The sequence below is a fragment of the Toxotes jaculatrix genome, chromosome 9 (assembly GCF_017976425.1).
Source record: "Toxotes jaculatrix isolate fToxJac2 chromosome 9, fToxJac2.pri, whole genome shotgun sequence".
In the NCBI taxonomy this organism is placed as follows: domain Eukaryota; kingdom Metazoa; phylum Chordata; class Actinopteri; family Toxotidae; genus Toxotes; species Toxotes jaculatrix.
Genome location: NC_054402.1, coordinates 19,945,366 through 19,968,210, shown reverse-complemented (window position 1 = coordinate 19,968,210; position 22,845 = coordinate 19,945,366). Strand labels below are relative to the sequence as shown.

Here is a 22,845-nt window from a genome sequence, read left to right as displayed (position 1 = left end):
CTGTCATCAATCAACTTACCAACAGTCCACCGTTTAATCTCACAACACCATCTATCTAGAATCTGTGGCAAGTGCATTACTGTCACTATAACTCACATGTCAGATTCTCTGGGTTGTATTTGAATCCACTGAGAAAGGTGGCACAAGCCACCCTGCATCTATTTTTCTACGTATGTGAATGGGATAGATGGAGGTAAAGTGTGAGAGAGTCACTTTATACTTTAACAGCCACATTGCAGAGGGTGAACAGCAAAAACTTTAGCTCACAGACTAACTGCTGGGAGGTCAGAGGTCATCCTTACTTCGACAGGAGTGTTTTAAATCAGGAAGAGTTGGAGGAATGATTGCAGAGTCTGTGAAGGAAGCCCTCAGATTTTCACCTGGCATGGCAATGTAGCTGTTCTGTGTAGAAATGAGCCAGTATTGTTGAAGTATAACCTTTTCCTGCTTTTAACATTCCTAGATAACCAATCAGGGGGGATACAGGCGGATGATATAATAACAAATATCTGGATGCAGGCACCCACATTACTCATTCGTACATATGCGCACCTATCCTGTGTTTGGGGTTAACCTTGTGTTCCCTGTGCCCAGAGGAAGTTATGGGAAGATTGTGCGTTATTGGGGAATGTGTACGTGTTATTCTAAGAAGAATAAATCACTGCTGTTTTGCCTGTGGCCAAGAGATTAGCGTGGTGAAAAAGCTACAAGCACAACATGAACTTCAGTCTAATCTTAAAAAATACAAATAAAAGCGCAGACCACACAGCAGAGTAAGTGCAATAAAACGGCAGTGCTGACTGTTTTTTAATAGTATTTCCCAGTGTATACAACCTACTGTATGTCCATGGCTCAGACTGCAGTTGTACTCTTAAATCCTCTGCCTGTTTCTGATTCTGTCTCCTCTCACAGCTGTAAGGGTGTTTATGATGCAACAAACCCACTTTGCCTTTCAAATGCTGAGGCCCAGATTCAGTGCCTTACATTAATTTCACCATCCCAGAAAACCAAACACACACAAAAATATGTAACAGTGTAAGCTTCCATTCTCTGGGAAAGATGAAGATAAACAAAAGACACAGGCAGTCCAGTAAAAAAAGAAAACAAAATCTTTATTATTTTGTCTAGAAGAAGAGGCTGTTTTGGAAGGAGGTGTCGGGGAAATATTGGAGACGTAAAAGCAGCCGAGGAATAGGGCGGAGTCAAACAGACCAGAGGTTGGGGCTAAAACCTGGATTTCTGTAGTTATGCCAGGGCTCCCATCGGGTCCCAAGCAGGAAGTACAATGGGCTCCTGTTGCATCACTTCCAGGACATCGGTGGGCAGGAACTTCTTGTCTACCACCACCTCGTACACGTACTCGGAGAACCAATCGTCCGTCATGATCAGGTAACCTGAGGAGGCGGACGGGGAAGAGAAGCAATCATTTGTAAACGTGTGATTGAATTTGTTTTCCCTGAGATGATGACGGTCGAACAGAACGCTGCGCACCATTCAGGTGGGAAAACACAATGTCAGATGGCTGAAAGATAAAAGCCTTCAATCCAGTAAGTCCATCATTTCAACACTGTTCCTGTAACTAGCTATATGAGCTCATCTGTGACTAGTGATAGCCATGCAGGACTATACTATAATATACTATAATATACTATAATATACTATACTATACTATACTATACTATACTATACTATACTATACTATACTATACTCAGTCCTGGATCAGCATTGCTATGTAATCTGCTGCTTTAGAAATCACTCTTCCATATGCTTCTTACAGCAAAGATGCATATTCGTACTCCAAGCTTATCGTTTAGTAAGTAGCTTTTGTTTATTTGAAATACAACTTTTGTTGGGACTTAGCCTTGACTTGTCTCACATGCTTATCACATACTTAGAGCTTGTTTGTGACAGTGTCACAAAGGAGGTTGATTAAAAAAACAAAACAAAAAAAAAACAACACCACCAAAAAAACTAAAACAACACAACCTATTTAAGTGTTTTGGACATATGTAGATAATTATCTGTGCAATGTAAACACAGTTACACAGTTTAAAACACAGCAAAAAACAGTGGTGCTCCTTAAAATCTGAACGTAGTCCTGTGTAGGAACATTCCCGGTTAGATTCTTTTTTTTTTTTTTTTTTGCTCCATAAATAGCAGGATTCTGTCTGAGGACAGAAAACCTTCAACACAACATTTTTTTAGAGAGAAATACTTAATTCAAGAACACATCATGCTGCTAATTAAACCGATTATCATTACTGCTCTTACACTGAAAGGGGAGGAGTGTTGCTAAGAACAGTTCAACAGAATGGTCAAACATAATGTCTATGCACGCACGTTTTAATGGCTTAAAGTGCTTTTTATCACTAAACTCTATTGTTTCAACAGACGAAGGGTGGAGGAACAAGAAGGACCCCCGCCCCTTATGGTTCACACTACCCCCACCCTACAGTTCAGTATGCATTCAACACTCCTGCTATCACCTCTGCAAGCTCACCCTGATAAAACTGAACAATGTCGTTCTCTGCCCTCCTGAGAGATTCTGTGTGTGTGTGTGCGTGTGTGTGTGCAAGATCAACATGTCCAAACTTGGGTTGGTTATGAAAGTGTACCTTGAACTTCCACTGATGGAAGACATATTGGGACAACCTAATCTCCTTCTGGAAGAGGATGCAGCCCCATGCTGAAATGATTAATTAAAACGAAAGATGTGTGTGTGTGTGTGTGTGTTTGCGTGTCTTCTACGTAAAAGCTCAATGTGAAACCAGAGCACACCAAATGTACAACTGAACTGACACACGTTAGAAGCTGAATTCAAGTTATTTCACTCTTCCTTTCCCCCGATGCCACCTCTCACTCCGTCTCTTCTGTTCCCCTCCTCTTGTGTTCAGAGTTGAGCAAACGAGAGCATCCCTCCCACTGTCAAGCAGACTTATCGAAGACGTCAGGTTAACCGCAACAACGTGCCACAGTTCCAAACAATGTATCGGGGATGGCGTGTCAGCGCGTGTGTTGTGTATGCGTGTTCTTCCAAGTACGCAAATCTTAGGTGGCACGTTGCCTGGTTCTCACTGTGGTGTCCGTGTGTGTGTTGATGTGAACTTCCTGGAACCCGCGTGTTGGGTGGCATGGTGGTGTGTGTATGTGTGTGTGTGTGTGTGTGTGTGTGTGAGAGTGAGTGAATGTTGGGTGTCATTATTTGTTTTTAGGGATAGGCTGAGTGTCCTGTCTCAGAACAGATGGATGTAGTATAAGCTAGAAGAGTGTGGAGCAGCCATCTTGCTTTTCAGCTTCAGCAGTAATTCTCAACACATGCATGTACAGTTTGCACATTAAAAACATAGGTGTGGGGACGCAGGCAATCAGGGAAAAAAAAACATGAATACTGCAAAAACGTTTTTACACCTGGGTGAGCTGGAAAAGTTGGTTTATCGATAAAAAGCAAATGTGACAAGCTGAAGTTTTAATTACATCATCTTGTTGAACCTTCCTCTTCTGCAGTAGGTTAATGGCATCAGACCAGAGAATCAGTGCCAGCCATTATTTATCTGCATCCAACTTATCATATTTGCAAACAGCAGTGGATGGAAACTGTGCTACACTGTGTTGGAACATGGACCCAGAACATCATATAAAGCCATATCACAAAAACTGAGGAAGACTTTTTTTTTTTTTTTAATTCCCCAAATTCAAACACCTACTGAAGGCCAAAAAACTAATGTTAGATTATAGATGAGGACACAAGGACATAGAAGTCAATCAAGCAGTTTTGATTGAGGTCTGATATGTTTCTGCATGAAAGCTGGGTGATGGCTAATTGGGAGGGACTTGATTTGAGATACTGTCTATGATTTAAGCTTGATTCATGCAAGATTCAGCTGTGAACTGATGACACTTCACAGCAAAGGAGAAAATGTGTAAATGTATTTATTTTCATGTTTAGTACACAAGAAGAGATGGGGAAGAACACATCCAAGGAGCTTAAGTAAGACCACAGAAGAGGCATTTTTCATTTAATGAGTATACTGAAATGGGACCTTTCAATGAGGCAGGGACAGATATGTAACTACTGTTATGGTGCAAAATAATGGCAGGAGATTAGAAGCATACTCAAAAGCTAATGAAGCTTCTCATCCCAAGAATCTGTTATGTGCACTACCAAGGAAATCCTTCCATCCACATTAACATCACCGTCTTGTATTTATTTAAAAATAGAATCCCACTGGTATGAAAAGAAGGTTTCTCTCCATGTCAAACTTATTCAGAGCTCATGACAAATGTCAAGGAGTCAACCACAGGCTAATGTCCTATCAAATTAAAAATAAAAACCTCTGAGCGTGTTGCCAAACATCTGTCTGAGAGGGTGTAAAAGAATGAGTTGTGGAGTGAGCAGAGTCATAACAGCAGCTGGGCTAAAAGATGGAGGAAACAAAAAGTTAAACCTCTCATGAGAGACTCTTTCAGGGTTAGGAGGAATATTAAAAGGCCTGAAGGGAGATGTTAAGCCAAACCTTATAAACACACTCCACTCTCCCTCTCCCTGCTCCTCAGCTATTACCACTATTCTTCCAATTTCTCCTTTGTGGTCTTTCCAAAATCATCTCTACAGCTACTTGCCTTTGTTTTTCCTTCTTTCTAACTGATCTCTACCTGTTCTACATCTTTATTTCTGTTTCATCTCTCTTCTTTCTCCTCTATGCTCTCTCTCTCCTTTTCTCAGCTTGCGCCTCTTTTCCCCGCTCAGCTTTTGTCAAACAAGCAAATCCCCTGGATTCCCAAGTAAACTCCACTTCTCAAACTTTTGTTCTCAATAACTTTATTAATTTGGCTCTGGACAGGCTGGGGGCCCTGACTTCCCCCATCTGCTGGTGTTTATGGAATAAGATATGCGTGAAATACATTTGATTTGACTGAGCGGCTTTCACATGTTTTCCCAACAGTCACTACGGTTTGTGGGTTCAAGCAAATATTGTGAGAATGTGTGTGTGTCTCTCTGTGTGTGCGTACGCCGTACTGTGTATGTGTGCGTTGCCAGACGATGCACGACTGACCTGAAATACTCTCCTATAATTTGCAGTGGAATGTCGAGCCCAGAGATGGAGAGGAGAGGCAGATAGGGTCAGAGGAAGATGAGAAACAGAGATGACGGGACAGAGGGAATAACAGCAGTAGACAGTAAAGTCTGGGGCAGTGGTGTGGAGTACCTGCTGTGGTGTGGGGCCTTCTGCATGAAGACGAACCAGCCTTACTCACTTACTGACAGACATCCACATATTTCCTTGATGCATCAAAATGACTTACTAGTAGTTTTCCTAAGGCCGGCTTAACATTGTTAAATTCATTTGGATTTGTGGTTAAAAAAAAGACAAACAAAAAGAACTCAGTACTCTGACCACCAAAAGAAATAAACTATCAGGTTCAAAAGTTCTGAGTAAACGAGGCATTTTGCAACGACAAGTCCTGTGTCAGTGCTGTCTCTGTAGTTATTTTCTACACCAGTCTAAAGGCCTGATCACACCAGCATTTGAAACAAGTTTCACAGGCGAAATCAATTCATTCCAACTAAAACATCATGATTAGCGGATATGCTTGCAGGGATGAAATAAATCCACCCAGATTTTCTTAAATCTAGTCATGCCGTGGCCATCAGCAAGCTGTCTTGAAAGTGCTGACCTCTGAGGGAACCGAGAGCTGGACAATGCACAATGGAAGTCAGTGGTGCAAATGCATCTTTTGAATAAAGCGTGAGAACTGCCTCTCTTTAGAAACCCAGCAAAACAACCGAGCTAACGAGCTTGCTAACTGTTAGCAAGCGACATACAGCACTGAGAAAAATCCAGGGGGACGTAAGCAGCACTGTACAGAGAAAATAGGGAGACCCTGGATGAGGTAATGTGCTAGTATGCTGCTGGCTGGCAAATGTGTTAGCGGTTAGTTTGCCAGCTACAGTGGCTCACTGGCTTGTTCCGTAACTATGTTCATACCCAGACGCTTTGAGTTAACCAAAAAAAAAAAAAAAAAGTTCATGTGTGTGAGTCTTTATGAAACAGGACACAGCCAATTAAAAGTTCATAAAGCAGCAACACAGGGGAACCTCTCAGTCTAATCCTGTTCATAACTCAATAGACACAAACAGGAAGATGATGGTTTGTCACGAGACACCGTGCTGTGAGAAAGATGTGAAACAGAGATGAAGAGGCAGGAGGACTTTGTTGCAAAAGTGTGTATATGATTTTAGGAACAGATCCAAGTGAAAGAAACCATTTTGCCTGTAATTCATTCAAGGTTAAACCAAAAGAGTCACACCTTAAACGCAAAGGACTGAAAGCACTGTCATGATGTGTTGTGTGTTACCTTTGTTCCCACGGTCATCGCCCCAGGAGTTTTCCACCCTCCACTTCTCATAGCCTTCTTTCCCATCCTGACAGAGAGACAAAAAGAGGCAGATGATGGAGAGATAACAGTGAGAAGCAGAGACAAGAGGAAAGAAAGTGTCCTGACAGCTGGGGTTACTTACGAGGGGGGAAATTGACAGCACTATGAAAAACTGCAGCCGATTAAAGTAGCATAAACATGCAGAGAGGCTTTGATGCAACAAGCCCTGGGAAATTCTGAGTGTGTGCACTCGTGCTGATCTGCTTGTATACGTCATGAACGACTGCATAAGTTTACTGAACAGTCGCACACCTGTACTGTACGTTTGTGTGAGCGTACCTTGTCTGTGACGGCAGTGAGGATCATAGCGTGGGTCATGAGGGAGTCTCCATATATCAGTCGCTCTGCCTTCGAGAGGTTCTTCACTGAAACTCCAAACACAAGCTCGTGGTTGAACCTACGCACACATACGCACAAAATAACACACATAACATTACATGCCCTGCTGAAAAAGAAGTTAAAACTTTGTCTTTGATGTCACCTACATCACATCAAGAGAAAATGCAAAGACATTAGAGTTTTGATAACTTCCCAACAATCGTAAAATATGGCTCAGATTTCTTTTTGGTATGTGCAGGGGACGAGGTGTGATGAAAAGAGCAGCCTTTGTAAGCCATGGATTCTTCATGGACTAAAAACTGACTAAAGACGGCTCACCTTTTCAATCCCTTCTTTAGCACGACTGCAGAAACGAGGCCCCATTAAGCCTCAGCATCTTTCTAAATATAATCTACCGGCACAAGAAAAGATCTGTCTGAAAGATGAGCTTCGGCAGAGACCGTCTCAGACATACGGCACCATGCTGGTTTGGTTCAGTGGGCAAATTTAAGCCTGGCGCCAGCAACTCAGACACTGCTGCACCTGAAGGGCAAAGATAAGGAACTTTTCCCCCGTGGAGAGACACACCTCGTGGAGGCGTGTGAGTTCTGGTTCAGTCATGTGAACTCCTCGATAGATGCGAGGTGGGGGCTGTACGCTGGTAAAACTGAGTTTAAGATAGTTATTTTACATTTAGTTGGGTGTTGAGCTGGTTGGTGTTCAGCCATCCACACTTGTATGGTTCAGTACAGTGTAAATGATGCATTCACTTGTTACGTTGTCTTCAAAGTACTGTGGTAATTAAGTCATTTTTCCTTCTACTACTTGCCCAGAAAACCCACCTCTCCTGACGGGCACTGAGGCATGAAAGCCACTGAAGAAATCATATTTCAATCACATAACTGCACACACCGGATGTCTTCATACTCACACATTCATGTCGTTAATGCCCAGCTTGCCGTGGAAATGTTTCCCGACATCACAGCCAAACCACACCGCCTATGAGAAAACCAGCAGCCACGTTCAAATCTATGAAGTTCACATGCTCAAATTCACACGCTTGTGTCCACAATGATGCACGTTTGTTCCCAACCGACCTCTCCCTCCTTGATGGACTCTGCCGCAGCCTTTTTAAGCAGCTGGATGGGCTGGTTGTTGTACAGAGTGCTGCGGCCCCCAACCATGTTACCCAGGAACTCGACACTGTACAGCTTCCCGTATGGGTTCTGGGGTCGGGGGTCATTCACTAGGCAGACCTGAGGAAAGGGAGTTACAACACAATCTCAGAAACTGTACCAGTTAGAAACTGCGATTCTACACATCAGTGAAGAATTATTGCAAAGCTACTGCGTATAAGGACCCACATACTTTGTCCTGAATGTTGTATAGGGGTTTGACGTGCTCCGTGTAAAACTCCTGGGGGGTGAGGGGTCCCATGCGATGGAAGTTCTTGTCTTTGTCCCGGTACTCCCAACAGATGGTCTCAGGAGGGCTGCCTAGACAAACGCTGGCCACCCGGAACACCTGCACCAAAATACACAGTTTGAACATCAACCTCTTTACAAAATTATGCAAACGTTACAAATCTGGGTTTTTATGCCAAACGAGTCCATGTCTAGCTCATGTTCAGCGCTCTCAGACAGACAGTTCTTGTGTCAAAAGCACAGATGACAAATTTAAGAGTAAGACGCACACATTTCTTCTCCTCTACAGTAGAAAAGGGAATCACACTGAGTCAAACTGAGCAGCAACATTTGTTCTTTGTTGTCCTTAGGGAGGTTGTTGGAGAAAATCCAGTTTACCATTCATATTCTTAACGTGTGCTCATCTAATCCCTTCAATTCCACATCCCAGCATACACTCATCATTCAGTAATAGGGCCTCTAGTCAACTTTCCCTGCATTTTCCCTTTTTCTTCTCTCTACATTTCTTCCCTCCCCTCCATCTTTTTCATATCCCTTCATTTCCCCATTTGCACCCCCCCCCCCCCCCCCCCCCCCCCTCCCTCCATGTGTGTCTTCCTGAGGCTGTGAAGTTCAGACTGAGTTCCTGTGGGCTAAATCGGGTTGTTTGGACTGGGCCATCTGTCAATCTGGCCCTTCTAACCTCTGATATAGTAATCTCAGGAATTTCCCCCTTTTGCTTTTCACCTCTCCCATCCTCTGTTCTCGTCTCCCAGGACTCAGCAGATGCTTTTCCTATCAAAAATGATTAAAAAGGCGCAGAGAAATTAAGACGGAGCATTGTCCATTGTTGGCTTCAGATAAAAAAAAAATAAAATAAAAAATAAAAAGAGGGCAATTAGACAGTGAAAAGGCAGGCGCACAAGTACAGTGGGTCTACAGCATTAGTATTGTTCTGATTGTGTGGATGAATGGTGATATATCCCTTTTACTGCTTCCACTATGGGTGTCAAAAAGGGACAAATTTCTAAAAGACTTTAACGCGTTATTTTACTTCTGCTGATATCCAGACAAATTAAACGTCTGTCTGTCTGAATATGGAGCTGACGGAGGGATTATTTTTGGCTCTGCCTGGAGGAATATAGCAGCCACGGCAGCAGTTTCCCATGCTTAGTCAACACATATTAAATGCTCCTACATAAAGATGACATTCTTGCTTATGGGTTGGTGGACACAGAGCCCACTGAGGCCAGTGTTCTCACCCCAAATGTACCGGGGGCACACGCTCGCACAGAGACAGATACAAAAATGCATAAATTCAGGCCTGGCTTACACAAACAAACAATCCCCTTCTACATAACAGAAATACGTAAAAGTCACAAAAGTACAGACACACACAAAAATACACACATGTGCCGAGTCAACAAAGGCATCTGTTCAAACTCTCAGCCCCTCCGCCCCCAAAACCATCTTCCTCCTAATTTAACCACTTTGTTTAGACTGCCCTGCGTGCGAGAGGACATGCCAAGGTGTCCATCCCCTGGTCTGTGTATGCCCAGATGCCCTCAGCACCTTCACAAGACATCTCTGCTACCCCTTGTCCCCCACCCTTTCTTCATCACTCCTCCTGTCTGTTTTGTCTCTTTTCTTCCAAGAACAACTCTGCTCCCTCTGGTAACTTTAAACCTTTCCACTCCCTTTACAGTTCTTCTTTCAGATACCCTGCGACACAGCGTAAGCAAACCCCCTTAATGCCAGTTCAACCGCATGCCCACTCACCCTCCACTGGCAAGGCAAATGCAGGTAGGTGTGAGGGAAAGGCTGGGCTGACAGAGGGAACTCAGTCAGTGAATAAACAGCCACAGCGACAGCAGAGAACGATCAATATTGAAACACCTGCCGCCTCAGTGACAGACGCACATGAGTGACAGAGGAGGAGGGGAAAAGGTGAGAGGGGTACAGAGAGGTGGAAAGAATAGGGAGGCCGACAAAAACAGTAACATAATAGAGTAACTGGCTGTAAGTGCCACACCAAAGCACAGTTCACAGACTGAACTGTGTTTTTGGCCGGTTAAATTATGTAAATGTATCCCAGCGTGATGTTTTTCACATATTCAATTAACTTGAGGATATGCCCAACTTCTCAGTCTACATTTAATTTGTCTGACTTTTAATTCAACCCTCGATAGGTGACAGAAGAGGAGGGATATTTGTCTTCAAGGCCTTCAACCACAGGCGTTGCTAATAAAATCTGCAGGACTTGATGTTTGGATTGTAACTTCAAAGGCCATCTCATTTATATCTTAATATTCTAAACATCTGAACTGTTAACAGGTTTCAGGACGCAGCTGTTGTAACTGAGACGGATGGAGTTTGTTAAGAGGCAGCTTTTACTTCAGCTCGTCAGTTTCTAACATAAGGTCCACCTCAGGCCTGTCTCACTTCTGTGACATAGCGAGTTTCTGGGTCTTGCTATAAACAGTAAACAATCAGCTGATTGCCTCAACCTTACTGGGGCTAACCGCGGCTAATGTTTGATAGCATCTGTGCTCCAGTGTTGACCGGGTGGCATGCCTCTGCATGTTTATTAGTTTTACACGACCCAAACAAACAAATCACCTGGAGTTAGGAGTAAGACTAACACATACAGTGGGCAGACCGAGCCAATGGCAACACACAGTTCAACGTATCTGCATGTATTGGCAACCTTGAGCGAGGCACTTCAATGTTCGAGATTATGGTGGTACTGAGCACCCCAAGTTCAGCACTCCTACTTTCCTGGACTCTCTGTGTGGTCCACAGAGAGTCCACAAAGTTGTCAACCTCTCACTTTGATGAAGCAACATACCCTCCTGTTACCGGCTCAATCCTGTTATACTGATTTAATGTTCAGTCTTCTTAATGAAATAGATTCATGTGTTTAGCTTTTTGCATATTTAGCATTTAAATGTAATGATTAAAGTAGAGCATTAAATGTTTTCCTGTGAAAAAGATGCAGCTAAATTACTTTTAGCTTTTAGTGCAACTTTTTAACACACCGACGACAAATTAAACAATGTGGGCCAAGCCATTCAAAACATAATTAGGGTCTGGCACTCACCCAGGCGATGCCAAATGGAGGAAAACATGTGCCTCGTTGCTGTTGTGAAGTGAATTTATAACTATTGTCTAGAAGCTGGACTTGTGAGAATAAGCAAATGACACCATGCAAAACAGTTTGGATAAAAATGAGCGAGGTTTTGATTAAACTTCCATGTTTTGTAAACATGCAACACATGTGGTCATTGTTAAACTCTAACAATGGTGCAAAGAAATTCAGTGAGTGGACAACTGGCAAGGCTATCCTTTCATCCCCTGACAACGACACATACGCGGGAACCCACCCACATCGAACAACAAATCAAATGAGCCAATAGCGAGCGGCTACGAGCCTCTGAGCTGCAGCAAGAAAGTCCTTGTGCGAGTTGACGGCTGTCTCATAAATTAGACTTGTCTTAAGAATCACTCTCTGTGTGATCAGAGCCAAGACCAGAGCTGCACATGGTGTTTCTGATTCCATGACGCAATGGAGCACGGAAGGGCTACAGTTGTGGCGTGAGGGATACCATCTGTGTGGGTTTCATGTGTGTAAAGTACTGCACGTGCATGTATAGTTAAATGTGCCTTTATTTGTGCGTGCGTGCGTGTGTGTGTGTGTGCATGTGTGTTGCCAACTTGTCCATGTAAGTGATAGTAAAGGAGCAGCGACACACAACAGATACAGCATGAAAGAGAAAGATTGGCTTTGAACCTTAAATTAATCCTCTCTGGCTCAATAACGCAGCGTACAGATGCTGCCAACCTAACAGTGTCTATAAACGGTCGTACTGCACTGGACTACTTTGCTCATTCTCACTGCAGGTGCAGTTTAAAATGGGATAAGCTCCTGTTCCCAAGGTTTTTAGACAAATGTGATGTGCTTGATTTTAACGAATGTGCCGGAATGGTGTAAACAAAAAGAATAGATTCTTGACACGCAAAGGGATTCGTTTAAATCAAGCGCACCCCAGGTACTGTAAGTGGAAGCAGAGACGTTGACCCTGGTTGCCTGTCATGGGAGTGCGCGTGGGGCTGGCGTGATGAAGACCAGGGCACAATCACAGCCGCCACACAGGGAGGGTGGACAGCATCACCTCCATACACACCAAAGTAGGACTGACACGGCACTTTGATCCTGAGGAACACACGTGCATTCGTAGATGCAAATGAAAGTGAACAAGTAGTTTCCCACTTGTAAGAATCCAAAAAAACCAACTACGTAAGCCTATAAACACACATGGACAGCAGGATGGCATTTCCACAAACACAGTTTTGGACACAAGGACATGTACACATGGACAGCAATGAAGTGGTCTGTGAAATCACCTCTGCTAGTTTGTAAACCTAATCTGGACAAACAGCTCCTAGAAGTGCTCTGTTACCAAAAAAACAAAACAAAACTGACAAGCTCTTGGCCTGTCAGTCATCTGAAGTTTATCTCATCAATCCTAATTTACAGAGTTAATATGTAACAGTGTTGTTGAAGTTGGAGGAAAGTCAAACTCCAGACCGGAACAAATTGCCATGTCAATAGTTTAGGACCACACAGCTTACAGCCAGCAACACATTCAAATTAAGAATGATGCAATTCCACAATGGTGTTCTGCCTTCACACACACAAGTGTTTTAAAAGATGCTTTAGATTAGTTTGTCAGCATGATTTTAAATTTATGCTGATTTAAAAAAACAAAAAACACAGATCCAGTATAAACTACTGTACTGCGTACAGATGGCAGAAGTTTTCAGGAGCCCACGTGAGCTCGTGCTAAGTAAATAAAGTCATAGAACATTTTCTAGACTGACATTAGTGACACTGTATACAGTAGTTTTTATTAGCAACTATTTTATTGGTTATTTGTTCAATTAATCAAGTAATTCTCTAGTTAGATAATGACAAACATTGCCTTCTTATTCTGTCAAATGTTTAATTCGACAGACAAAAATAAACTCAAATTACAATCAAAAAGCATGCAAATCTTCAAAGTTATGCTATGACCTGAATCATTTTACTCAACAAATTACTATTTTCTCCTCATCAACTAGTTGAGTGACTAATGCCATAAACACCACATTTACACGGACATCAATAAATGTTAACTAATATGGTCATTTCAATCAATGAAAAAGCATTTTTTTTAATATATCACAGTACTACAACTACAAAAATACATTTATATACCTGATAAACTGGTCATAATTTTAGTGTTAATCTTGATCCCAAAATGGTTTTTCCAGCAAATTCTGAATTACAGATAAGCTGAAAAAACCTCTTTATAAATATACAGTATGAGATCCAAATGGATCTAACTTTTTAAAACACAATACAAAACATACCCGACCCAGGTACGTAGGTGACAAGTCTCTTATATCAGGGTCATAATAATGTCAAAAGGTTAATTTAAAAAAAAGGATCTGTATTGAATTTGATTCATAATTTCAATAAAAATAAATAAATAAATAAATTGGATTTGATGTCAATAAAAGATTGAACTTTTTGCACTGAGGCAGGTGTCTCATTATGACTCAAGGTTTTTCGAAAGATGACGGTAAAATGTGTTTGCAACGATATCCTCAAACAATTTGGCTCTCTTTACTCCGCTCGTTCTTTTGACATGACTGAATCCTCCATTACCGCCGGCCGTGACAGAGCGGTGTTTCACAAAACAAACCACTTCCAGGTGGACAAACAAACACAGACAACCCTGCGCCTCCCCCACCTCGTCGTACAGTGCAGTGGGAGCCGTCTTTGCTGTTGCACAACGTATGTTTGTGTGTGTGTGTGTGTGTACAAGTTTGTGTGCACGTGGTGATAGCTGAGCACCCACGGAGGCCACTGTGACATACAGGCGACTGTTTAAACAAGCAACCAGCCAGCAGCACAATACAACCAAACAGCTGACAACAAAGGCTGCTTAACCAGACCCCTGTACTGTGTGCAATCATCTCAATAGGAGGCTGATTGACTGACTGGCCCCTCACACATTCACACATTCACACACACACACAAACACACAGGAAGCAGGAATAAAGGCTCATATGAACACACACCTATACAGTGTTACCTGTCCAAACCACAAAAACACACACTGCAGGCACATGACTGCATTTCACTCCACGCATTCATACACATAATAAAATGTATTATGTTTGTTACGCTATGAAAGTGTTTGTTTACACGGAACCATTCACCTTTCCCGTTAGAGTGGATTACGTTGTATTTTTGTTGTGAATTGGTCTTTACTGTCCTTGCATCAGATCAGATGCTGTGTGTGTGAAACTGTTCCACAAACAAGATCACTATCTTTAACTTAATGACATCTGGGGCAGTGTGCATGTGATTTTTTTTTTAATTTTTATTTGTTGTAGTGCAGAAATGACGTGCACACAGCCCACATGTGCACATGTAAACAGATGGAAATGCATTAAGCGTCTCATGCTGTCAGGAATATGTTGTTGAGTCACTAAAAAAACAAAAACAAACAAACAAACAAGCACATGTAGGTATTTTGCACATTCTGTTGGGGCCTTTAATTATTCTGGGCTTATAAGCAAGACAATGGACTGTCAACCAGTTCGACACTCCTAACTATTTGGATTGTGGATCACCGGCACTTATTTATTAAATATTTAAAAAAAAACACACAAACAAAACACCACCTCGTAACTATTTGTTGCATCTCATTAGTACTAAAATGTGAACTTTAACCCTGATCTTAACACACACAAACAGTTTCAACCTGAACCTTGAACCTATCCTTCGAATCTAATCCCATTATAGGTCTCACTTCAGCCTCGACATTGCTGCTCTCAGATAACTATTATTTGACAGCCCCCTCTTCTGGTAAAAATGGAACAATGCCACAAAGTTAAACAAGGTGTAAGCTGTGAAACATTTTCTGTAATTCATTAAATATGTGTTACACACACAAATCTGAATGTACCAGTATGTCTTATAAAAATGAATCCTCCATCATCACATTGTATAACGTCCATTTTTCTATCAAAACGTTCCAAGAGCTATGAAACCAGAGGAACTAACCGAAGAAACTAAAATTCTCTCTTGTGCATCACTGCTTGCATTTCTGCTGCCTATGAAAAATCATGACGACTAAGCAACTTAGACCAGTGACACATCAAAAAATGTTGTTGATGTGTTTAAATTGTTGTAGTGAATGAATGAAAAGGAGACGAAATACGTCATAACACCTGTCTCCGTATTTCCAATGTTCAGACAATCTGCTGAGTGTTATTTAGTGTTACTTATTTCTGTTTTAGTATAGAGCCACAGTAAAACAATTATCAAATGAAGTTGCATTTCTCTTTTTAAACCAGCAGAAAGCCGTAGCTGTTAATATATAATGCTAGTAAACACGACAAGAAATGTCCATTATTTCAAATATCAATACTAGTGTCATCCACTGCTTCCTTAATTTGTCAATGAAGTTTTACACTGTCGCAGTCTGTCTGAGCAATCGGGGACTTTCACCACTGCTAAATGTGCTCTGACAGTTCCTGAACCTTTGGAAATTGCTACCCCTGGGACTTTTCTGGCACCTGGAATTCACTGCAGAGAAACCAAAGTCAGTCCTTAGTTCCTCCAGTCAAACAGAGGATATGTTCCTCAGTTCCTCAAACGGTTCTTCGTACATGGGAAAGTTCCTGCGGTGGAAATGCCGTGTGCAAAATATTCTACAGGAAACAGCTGTGTGTGTGTGCTCTTTCAGTCTCACCTCCTCTATCATGGTGTCCACAGCATCAGACAGTTCAGCTTTAGTAGCATCACTTGCCACCATGTTCCTCAGTCTTAGGCAGTATTCTCTCAGCTGTAACACACAGTGAGACAAAAACAACAGTCAGCGCTGCTGCATCGAATACAACACTTACTGGCATGTGAACTTGATTGAATTAGCTTGAGCAGCAGGAAATGTGTAAAGGCACCTTATGATTGAGGATGTCATTCATTCTGCGTGAAGCCTCTGAGCTGTGTGACTCTGGAAAGCATTTCTTTGGAATGACGCCATACTTTTCTGAAGACAGGACAGTAGAAAACAGTATTATTTAACTCATTCAGATAAAAGAAGAGTTACATATTTAAAGTAAGTGCCGCTCATTTTTCCTAAAACCCAAGCACCTCTGTATCTGGACAAACTGCAGGGGGTAGTCAATCATTCAACATGAACTTTGTGTTAATGTGATTATGCATCATGATGAGAACTGACCAATGAGGTTGACCAGCATGTCCCACTGTCCTCCATCATTGGTTGGATTGGAAAGAAGGAACTGGACTAGGCGCCCATCCACTGGCTCCTTCCTCTGTGCTGTCTCCACACAAGCTTGGAGGAAGTAGTAGCAACGCTCAACCTGTACAAAGAAAAGAGAACCAACGCGATCAAAAGATGTGGTGGGTAAACATGGATTGGAGGGCCACCATCTATTAATAAACAACTTACATTACTGTATGTAAAGCCGACACGGAGAGAACGCAATGAGAACTTGAGACCTGACTACTGTGAGACTTCAGCCTCTAAACATGGCCATCAATTATTTGGCCAAATGAATTGAAAGGACTTGGAATATGCAGCTTTGTGGAGAATAAAAAAAAAAACTACAAACACAAGTTCAAGTCATTTTAATGGTTAGTATTTAGAGTCTGAAAGACTTACAGCGCTCCACCTCTGATGTAATGTGATAACCAAGCGGCTGAGAGAGGGGCAGCCAGGATATTCTTAGAGTTCGACATTTACTGCTTCCTTGTTTAGAACTAATATTGAAGTTAGTGTTAGACACTTGTCACAGAGAAAAGGTGTATTCATGGTGCAACCACCATCTGTCTACACATGTGGGAGAAAAGGACAAGAGGCCAGAAACAGAGAGAGAGATAAAAACAGTTAGCGAGGTGTCACTGTGACGTCGGCCCGGGAACAGAACTGACTACAACACACAAAAGAGGGTTTTAGCCGGACAATGACTGTTTAGTAGTAGAGAGCTGCATAATAACACTGTACCAATGCACATGCATGCACATACACACACGGTGTCCTGACTGCAAAACAACAAAAACATTCATGGACCAGTATGTTATAACACTCATAACTAAAAACTGCAAAAATGAAGATGTGTGAAGAAACTTCCATACATATTACCAAATATATAATAACTTCTGCACGGCAACAAAAAAGTTTAGAAGACAAATAAATCTACAGTGGAGGGATGTATGAAAAACCACACTAGTGAACAGAGAATGGGCGGATGCTTCTATGTCTTACCTTGTCCCAGAAAAAGAGATAGGACTGACTGAACTCAAACTCCTCTATGTTAAACTTCTTCATGAAGGGAAGTCGCATGACGTTGAGGCACGAGAAGATCCAACATCTCCCTAAGTGATAAAAACAAGACAAAGACAGATTCTGAGAAACATGCAGGTTAGTGAGGATTAAGCACATGTCTGTACCAGCACCAGTTTGGAATATAGTGACATTAGATCCCTGCACTGAACAACAGCGTTGTACCTGATTAAGAACTTTTATAGCTGAATCATTATTTGGTGTGCTAATCACTGTGTAATCACTAAGTCAAGGGTAACGAGTGCATGTGGATGTCCTCCAGAGCTTCCTGTGGATTTTTAGAGTGATGCAGGAGTTGGATGGACCTATCTGAAGAAAGTCTCATGTCTCATGTAGGTTTCTTTCACGCCATACTGAAGTAAGTGGTCACCAATGACTGTCTGTGAGGGAGGATACATGCATTTATCAGTTTCAGATCTACAGTTTTTTGGAAACAAGACCAACCTTTGTAGCCTACACTATGTCCACCAACACATAATGAGTGGTTCCAGCTCCACCACTCACTGTAGTTGTGAGGCACTGGAGTCCACATAGCAAAACCAGTTTACAGCCAGAAAACAGGAAACTTAGAACATATTATGTGTTGCTGGTGCCAGAATTTAATGTGAGTTACAGACAGAGTTACAGTGCAGAGGAAATTAAAAATAAGTGCCATTTGGTAATGTTAGTGAGAATATGATAATCTACCTGGCAACTAATTTGAGTCATCCAATTTACCAATTTTAAGGCATGCAAATAAAATGCAAATTTCAACAGTTATGCAAAAATGACGATGACAAACAGGGAGTTAGATGTAGTTGGTATACGCTTAAAAAAGCTGTGGCAGCCAAATTTCACAAGAAATGTTTGTTTGTGTGTTAGAGTGCACCTGAATTTACTGGAATATAAATCAACACACATCATACATATATTCCACAGAGTGTATATTTAATTCTTTCAATATTTTAAGGAATAAAACAGGAGCTGCAAACTTTTATATTTACTGATATGATACTGATATTGCTGGTCAGCCACAGTCACAGTCTGTCTGGAAATCACTTCAATCACTGCAATCAAAAACTCTGCCACCAAACAACTGTGAAACATTATATCACAAGTGATGCAAGTATGCATATCTTTCACTTGTGAAATAATATTAAAATATTATCTTTACTTTGTAGCTTGTTTTCCAGTTCCTGTAATGAAGACTTGCTGGAACCCAAGAGTGTGTGAATGTCAACTCTGAGTCATTTACCTTAGAAGTACCTTCACTTACCAATGTGTGCTAAATAACATTTATTTGTGCTCTGTAATGTTGCTGTGAGGACCAAAATACAAATTCACAAACTGCAGTGTCCCAGGCATCTGTGTGCAATGACCCAAGGACTAAGACATCGCTCACAGTCACATTCAAACATATGCATTCTTCCTGTGGACAGTATGCTACATTGTGAATGTTTCTGTACTGTATTATGACCTACCTGAGTTTTTCTGGTTGGTGATGGGCTTGCCCTCTGTGGGGATAGAGTGCTGGAAGATGTGCACAGTATCCTGGACAGTCTGCCGGTGCAGACACACCTCCAATGGGTCGATGCACGTCGACACATTCTGGGCCAACAGGTAGCGTGGCTCGGCCCGCAGCCGCTTAAGGAAGGTGGCTACCTTTTCCTGACTCAGACCTGGCGGAATAAGAGCGGAGAGGTAGAGACAGAAGGATGCAATGAATAATAAAAGACAGGAAGAGGGAATAGCAGCATCAACGGCCAAAGAAAGAAGGTAGGAAAGCAAGCACAGATAAAGTTGACTTGCAACAGACTTTCACAGCCAGACAGTCAAACATATGTCTATACATTGGAGGAATTTCCTACTCTCCCTATCCCCAAGGCTCATCCGTGCAATTTAGGCATACGCACTTCCCACTTAAGAGCTGGTTTATGAGCAGGCATGCACTCAGATGTCACAATAATGCCTGGAAAACACCAGATCAATAGCCATAAACTAACAGCACATCCTTTTATTGAATATTACAAGTGTCTGCCGGATCCTTTATTTCTACCATCCATACAGAGATTATAATCGAGAATAGACTATTAAGGATTTTGAACGTAATCATGATTAGAGTTCCAATAAAGTCTGAAGCACAGACATGGAAAAGGGAGAGACAGTAGCAGCAAATAAGGAATAAATCAAGAATGCTTTCTAGTAGTACTATAAGTGGCCCTAGGGAACTGAGTGCTGGTATCACTCATCTGGCTCCATCTGTGAGAGAAACACACTAGAAAGCTTGTCTGGTCCCACTGGACAGGAGAAGGAGGGGTTCACACACACACACACACACACACACACACTTTGACAGAATCAAACTGGCACTGGTGTGGTTTGTAATTCCGTCAAGTAATAGTGCAAAGCAATTAAACATTGAGAGGGACATTGCCTAGTCATGCATGCTGCTTAGAGTTCGACCCCTCTCTCTCAGCTGCGTTCTGTTATTTTCCATTGACACAGAGCTGAAATGAACTGACCGCCACAGATTAGGACAGTGTCAAACTTCATTAATGGTCATGCCATTAATGAAAAGCCAGAAAAGTAGAAGCGAGCCTAAGGCAGAGAATATTTTGAGAGCAGGTCAGCATGGCAGTCCCGTGTCAAGGAAGAATGTTTTGACACTGATGAGATTGGATGCGTAATGGAGGAGAAATAGTAAGATACAGATGTTCAGTCTGTAACAGGAGCATTAGTGGACAGCTTCAAACCGTCAGCAGCTTACACAAACACAACAGACGAAGGTGTGTGTTGCAGAACAGATATTAGAAAAGCTGACCTTAACTAAGGGGTCAGTTAGTTAGTTGACCTGGCATGTTGTTCAACAAGCGAGGGCATGAATGGTGAGGACGCACATCACAGGGGTTTTCTATGGAGAGGGGCCAAGCTCAGGCAGCCAGGGTGACTTGCAAATTTACACATCACTGGTTATACAACTGGCTTTATTTTAGCTAAGCACTTTATTATGCCCATCACTGCTCCATGTGCAAAGGGCTGAACTACAGTTGGCATGAAGCCTAATTACAGCGGAGGCTCAGCACACATCCACGGTAGCTGACAAAACCACGGTCCAATGAGTCAATCACGACAACATCAAGGTCCTTATTTTGAATAAAACTTTACAAACACGGAGAAAATACACGCTCCATGGAGGAGCAGAACTCGTTCACAAACACGGGTCTCAGAAAGAACCATGTGACCAAAGCCCAAACCTTTGAATGCCAGGTTTAAAAAGTGTTATGAAACCTGAGGTTTATTACAGCACATCGAAAAACAGATCCGACTCCACTGACTTGGCTGGCTAAATATTAACATGGACAACATTAATCATTATTTAAAAAACTATCAAAAGAGTGAGTGAAACACAGGCGAAACGGTCCTCCTTTCGGGTCCAAGCTCTGCTTCCTAACGAAAGCCCCACTTAAATGAATCGCTGCCACCTTAAAGAGTTTGACAGCTTCTGGCACTTCCAACTCTATTCTTGGCTAGCTAGCTGCACATGCTAACATTTTCATTTCCTGAAGCTGACACAAGCTTTTAACTTACGAGTTAATGCGCGATAGCTGTCTGTGTCTACAGTTTGGACGTCGGTGCCTCGCTGACAATCCACCGGGATGAACCGTCAGTCTAGCTCAGAAAACAACGGCAAAGTCATGCTAGCGGGCTGGCATGCTAACGCAGTGCATGCTAACTTAGCTTGTTAGCTCCCTCAGCTGTTATCCTCTGGCTGTCAAATACACACTGCGCTCAGGCTGAGGGCGACGCAAACCACCGTGACCGAGACAGAAGAAAGGGACACCCAGCCTACCAGTTTCCATGTTCCCGAGGAGTTTGAGGAGCGTTGCCCGTTTTCCTGAAAAGTCACCGGCTCTTTGTTTATCTCATTCAACGACAGTCAGTCAGTGTGATCAGAGGGTGCGCTCGTTTATGGACTCGCGGTTGGTCTTTGACGTGGCGGCAGGGCGGAGTTTGTTATCTATTTATATGAGGAATCCCGCCCCCTCCCATTCCCACCTCCCCAAAAACCCATCCAGAGTGAGTCCCAGTTGGTGCTGTGACCCCTGAGAGACAAGTGTCAAGGACCTGCACCATGACAAAACCTAGATTTGTTTAAAAAATACTGCGATTACATCATTATTTTTGATATTTCAGTCACTGCAGGGTAGATAGGATATCCATTTTTTTCGTTTTGAAACTGAAAAACTTATTTATTATTATTTATGATTATTATTTTAGATTTTAAAAGGTTTTAAAAGATTGTTGGAAAGAGCACTTACATGTTCTTTTTGTTCATTGAAACTACTTTGCTTCGAGACCAAGCTGCATATCAGTGTAAATGATTTAGTAGACATAATACACTTTATGGTTTTTTTTAAAGAAAAAAAAATACTAGTGGTCTTATCCTTGGGAGACATCTAACCATATTGTTTCCCATGGTTGTGCATAGTGGGTAAAATTCACTTATTTAAAGTTTTTGGTTTTTAATATATAGCCCGATGATGCTCACTGAGTACAGAGATTAAATTTCTCTCTCTGTTGATCCGTTCAGCCAATCTAGATCTCAAATTGTATCATGAATGATGGCCACTAATGCTCGATCTAAATGAAACAAATGCCAACTATTATGTCAAACATGAACAACAAGGCTTCAAGCCTATTAAAATAATTTTTCCAGCTGTTTTATTTTACGTTGCAGTCCAGTGTCCGTCTCTGTTCTGACTTCTCCTTATTCTCACACATCATGTGAGAGGGACGGGATGGAGCAACGTTAAACGAGCGCTCCCGTTTACAAAATAAAACCATGCTTTATTATCTGTGGGTAATCCAAAGTTCCAGTGAGACACACACAGAAAAAAAAATAACATCAACAATTAACACCAAACTGTTCTGTTTAATTTTACTGACATTCTATAGACCACAATATCTTAATATTTTTTTTCTCTTCTAAAGCGAACGGCTTTTATTTTGAAGGTCAACTTTCTACTGAAAATCAGTTTGCTGCTTGTGGCTGTGAATGTACAGGGTGTATAAAGTCCAAACATTTGCTAATGTAACAGTAATAAACTTCTTTAAATATTGAGAGCTTCCTCTACTACCTCATATGTGCTGTTATAACTTTTTACTCTCTCTTTCACACACACAATGAGGAAGTTCATACAGAGAAGGAGGAAAGAGGAGTTAAAGTTGTTGGAGATCAGCCAGCTGAGGTTAAAACTCCAGCAACAACTGATGAGTGAAAAAT

General features: G+C 41.9%; 1 protein-coding gene across 1 annotated transcript; it reads right to left on the bottom strand.

Annotated features, from left to right (window-relative positions):
- Positions 1-1,088: 1,088 nt before the first annotated feature.
- Positions 1,089-21,548, bottom strand: blmh (bleomycin hydrolase). The gene is made up of 12 exons (XM_041047374.1): positions 21,412-21,548; positions 19,043-19,240; positions 17,505-17,614; positions 16,458-16,599; positions 16,177-16,265; positions 15,969-16,061; positions 8,126-8,281; positions 7,855-8,013; positions 7,689-7,756; positions 6,719-6,836; positions 6,359-6,425; positions 1,089-1,394 (listed from the first exon to the last, which is right to left on the bottom strand). The coding sequence occupies exons 1-12, from the start codon at positions 21,419-21,421 to the stop codon at positions 1,246-1,248; spliced, it is 1,359 nt and encodes a 452-aa protein (XP_040903308.1). The 5' UTR covers positions 21,422-21,548; the 3' UTR covers positions 1,089-1,245.
- Positions 21,549-22,845: the final 1,297 nt, after the last annotated feature.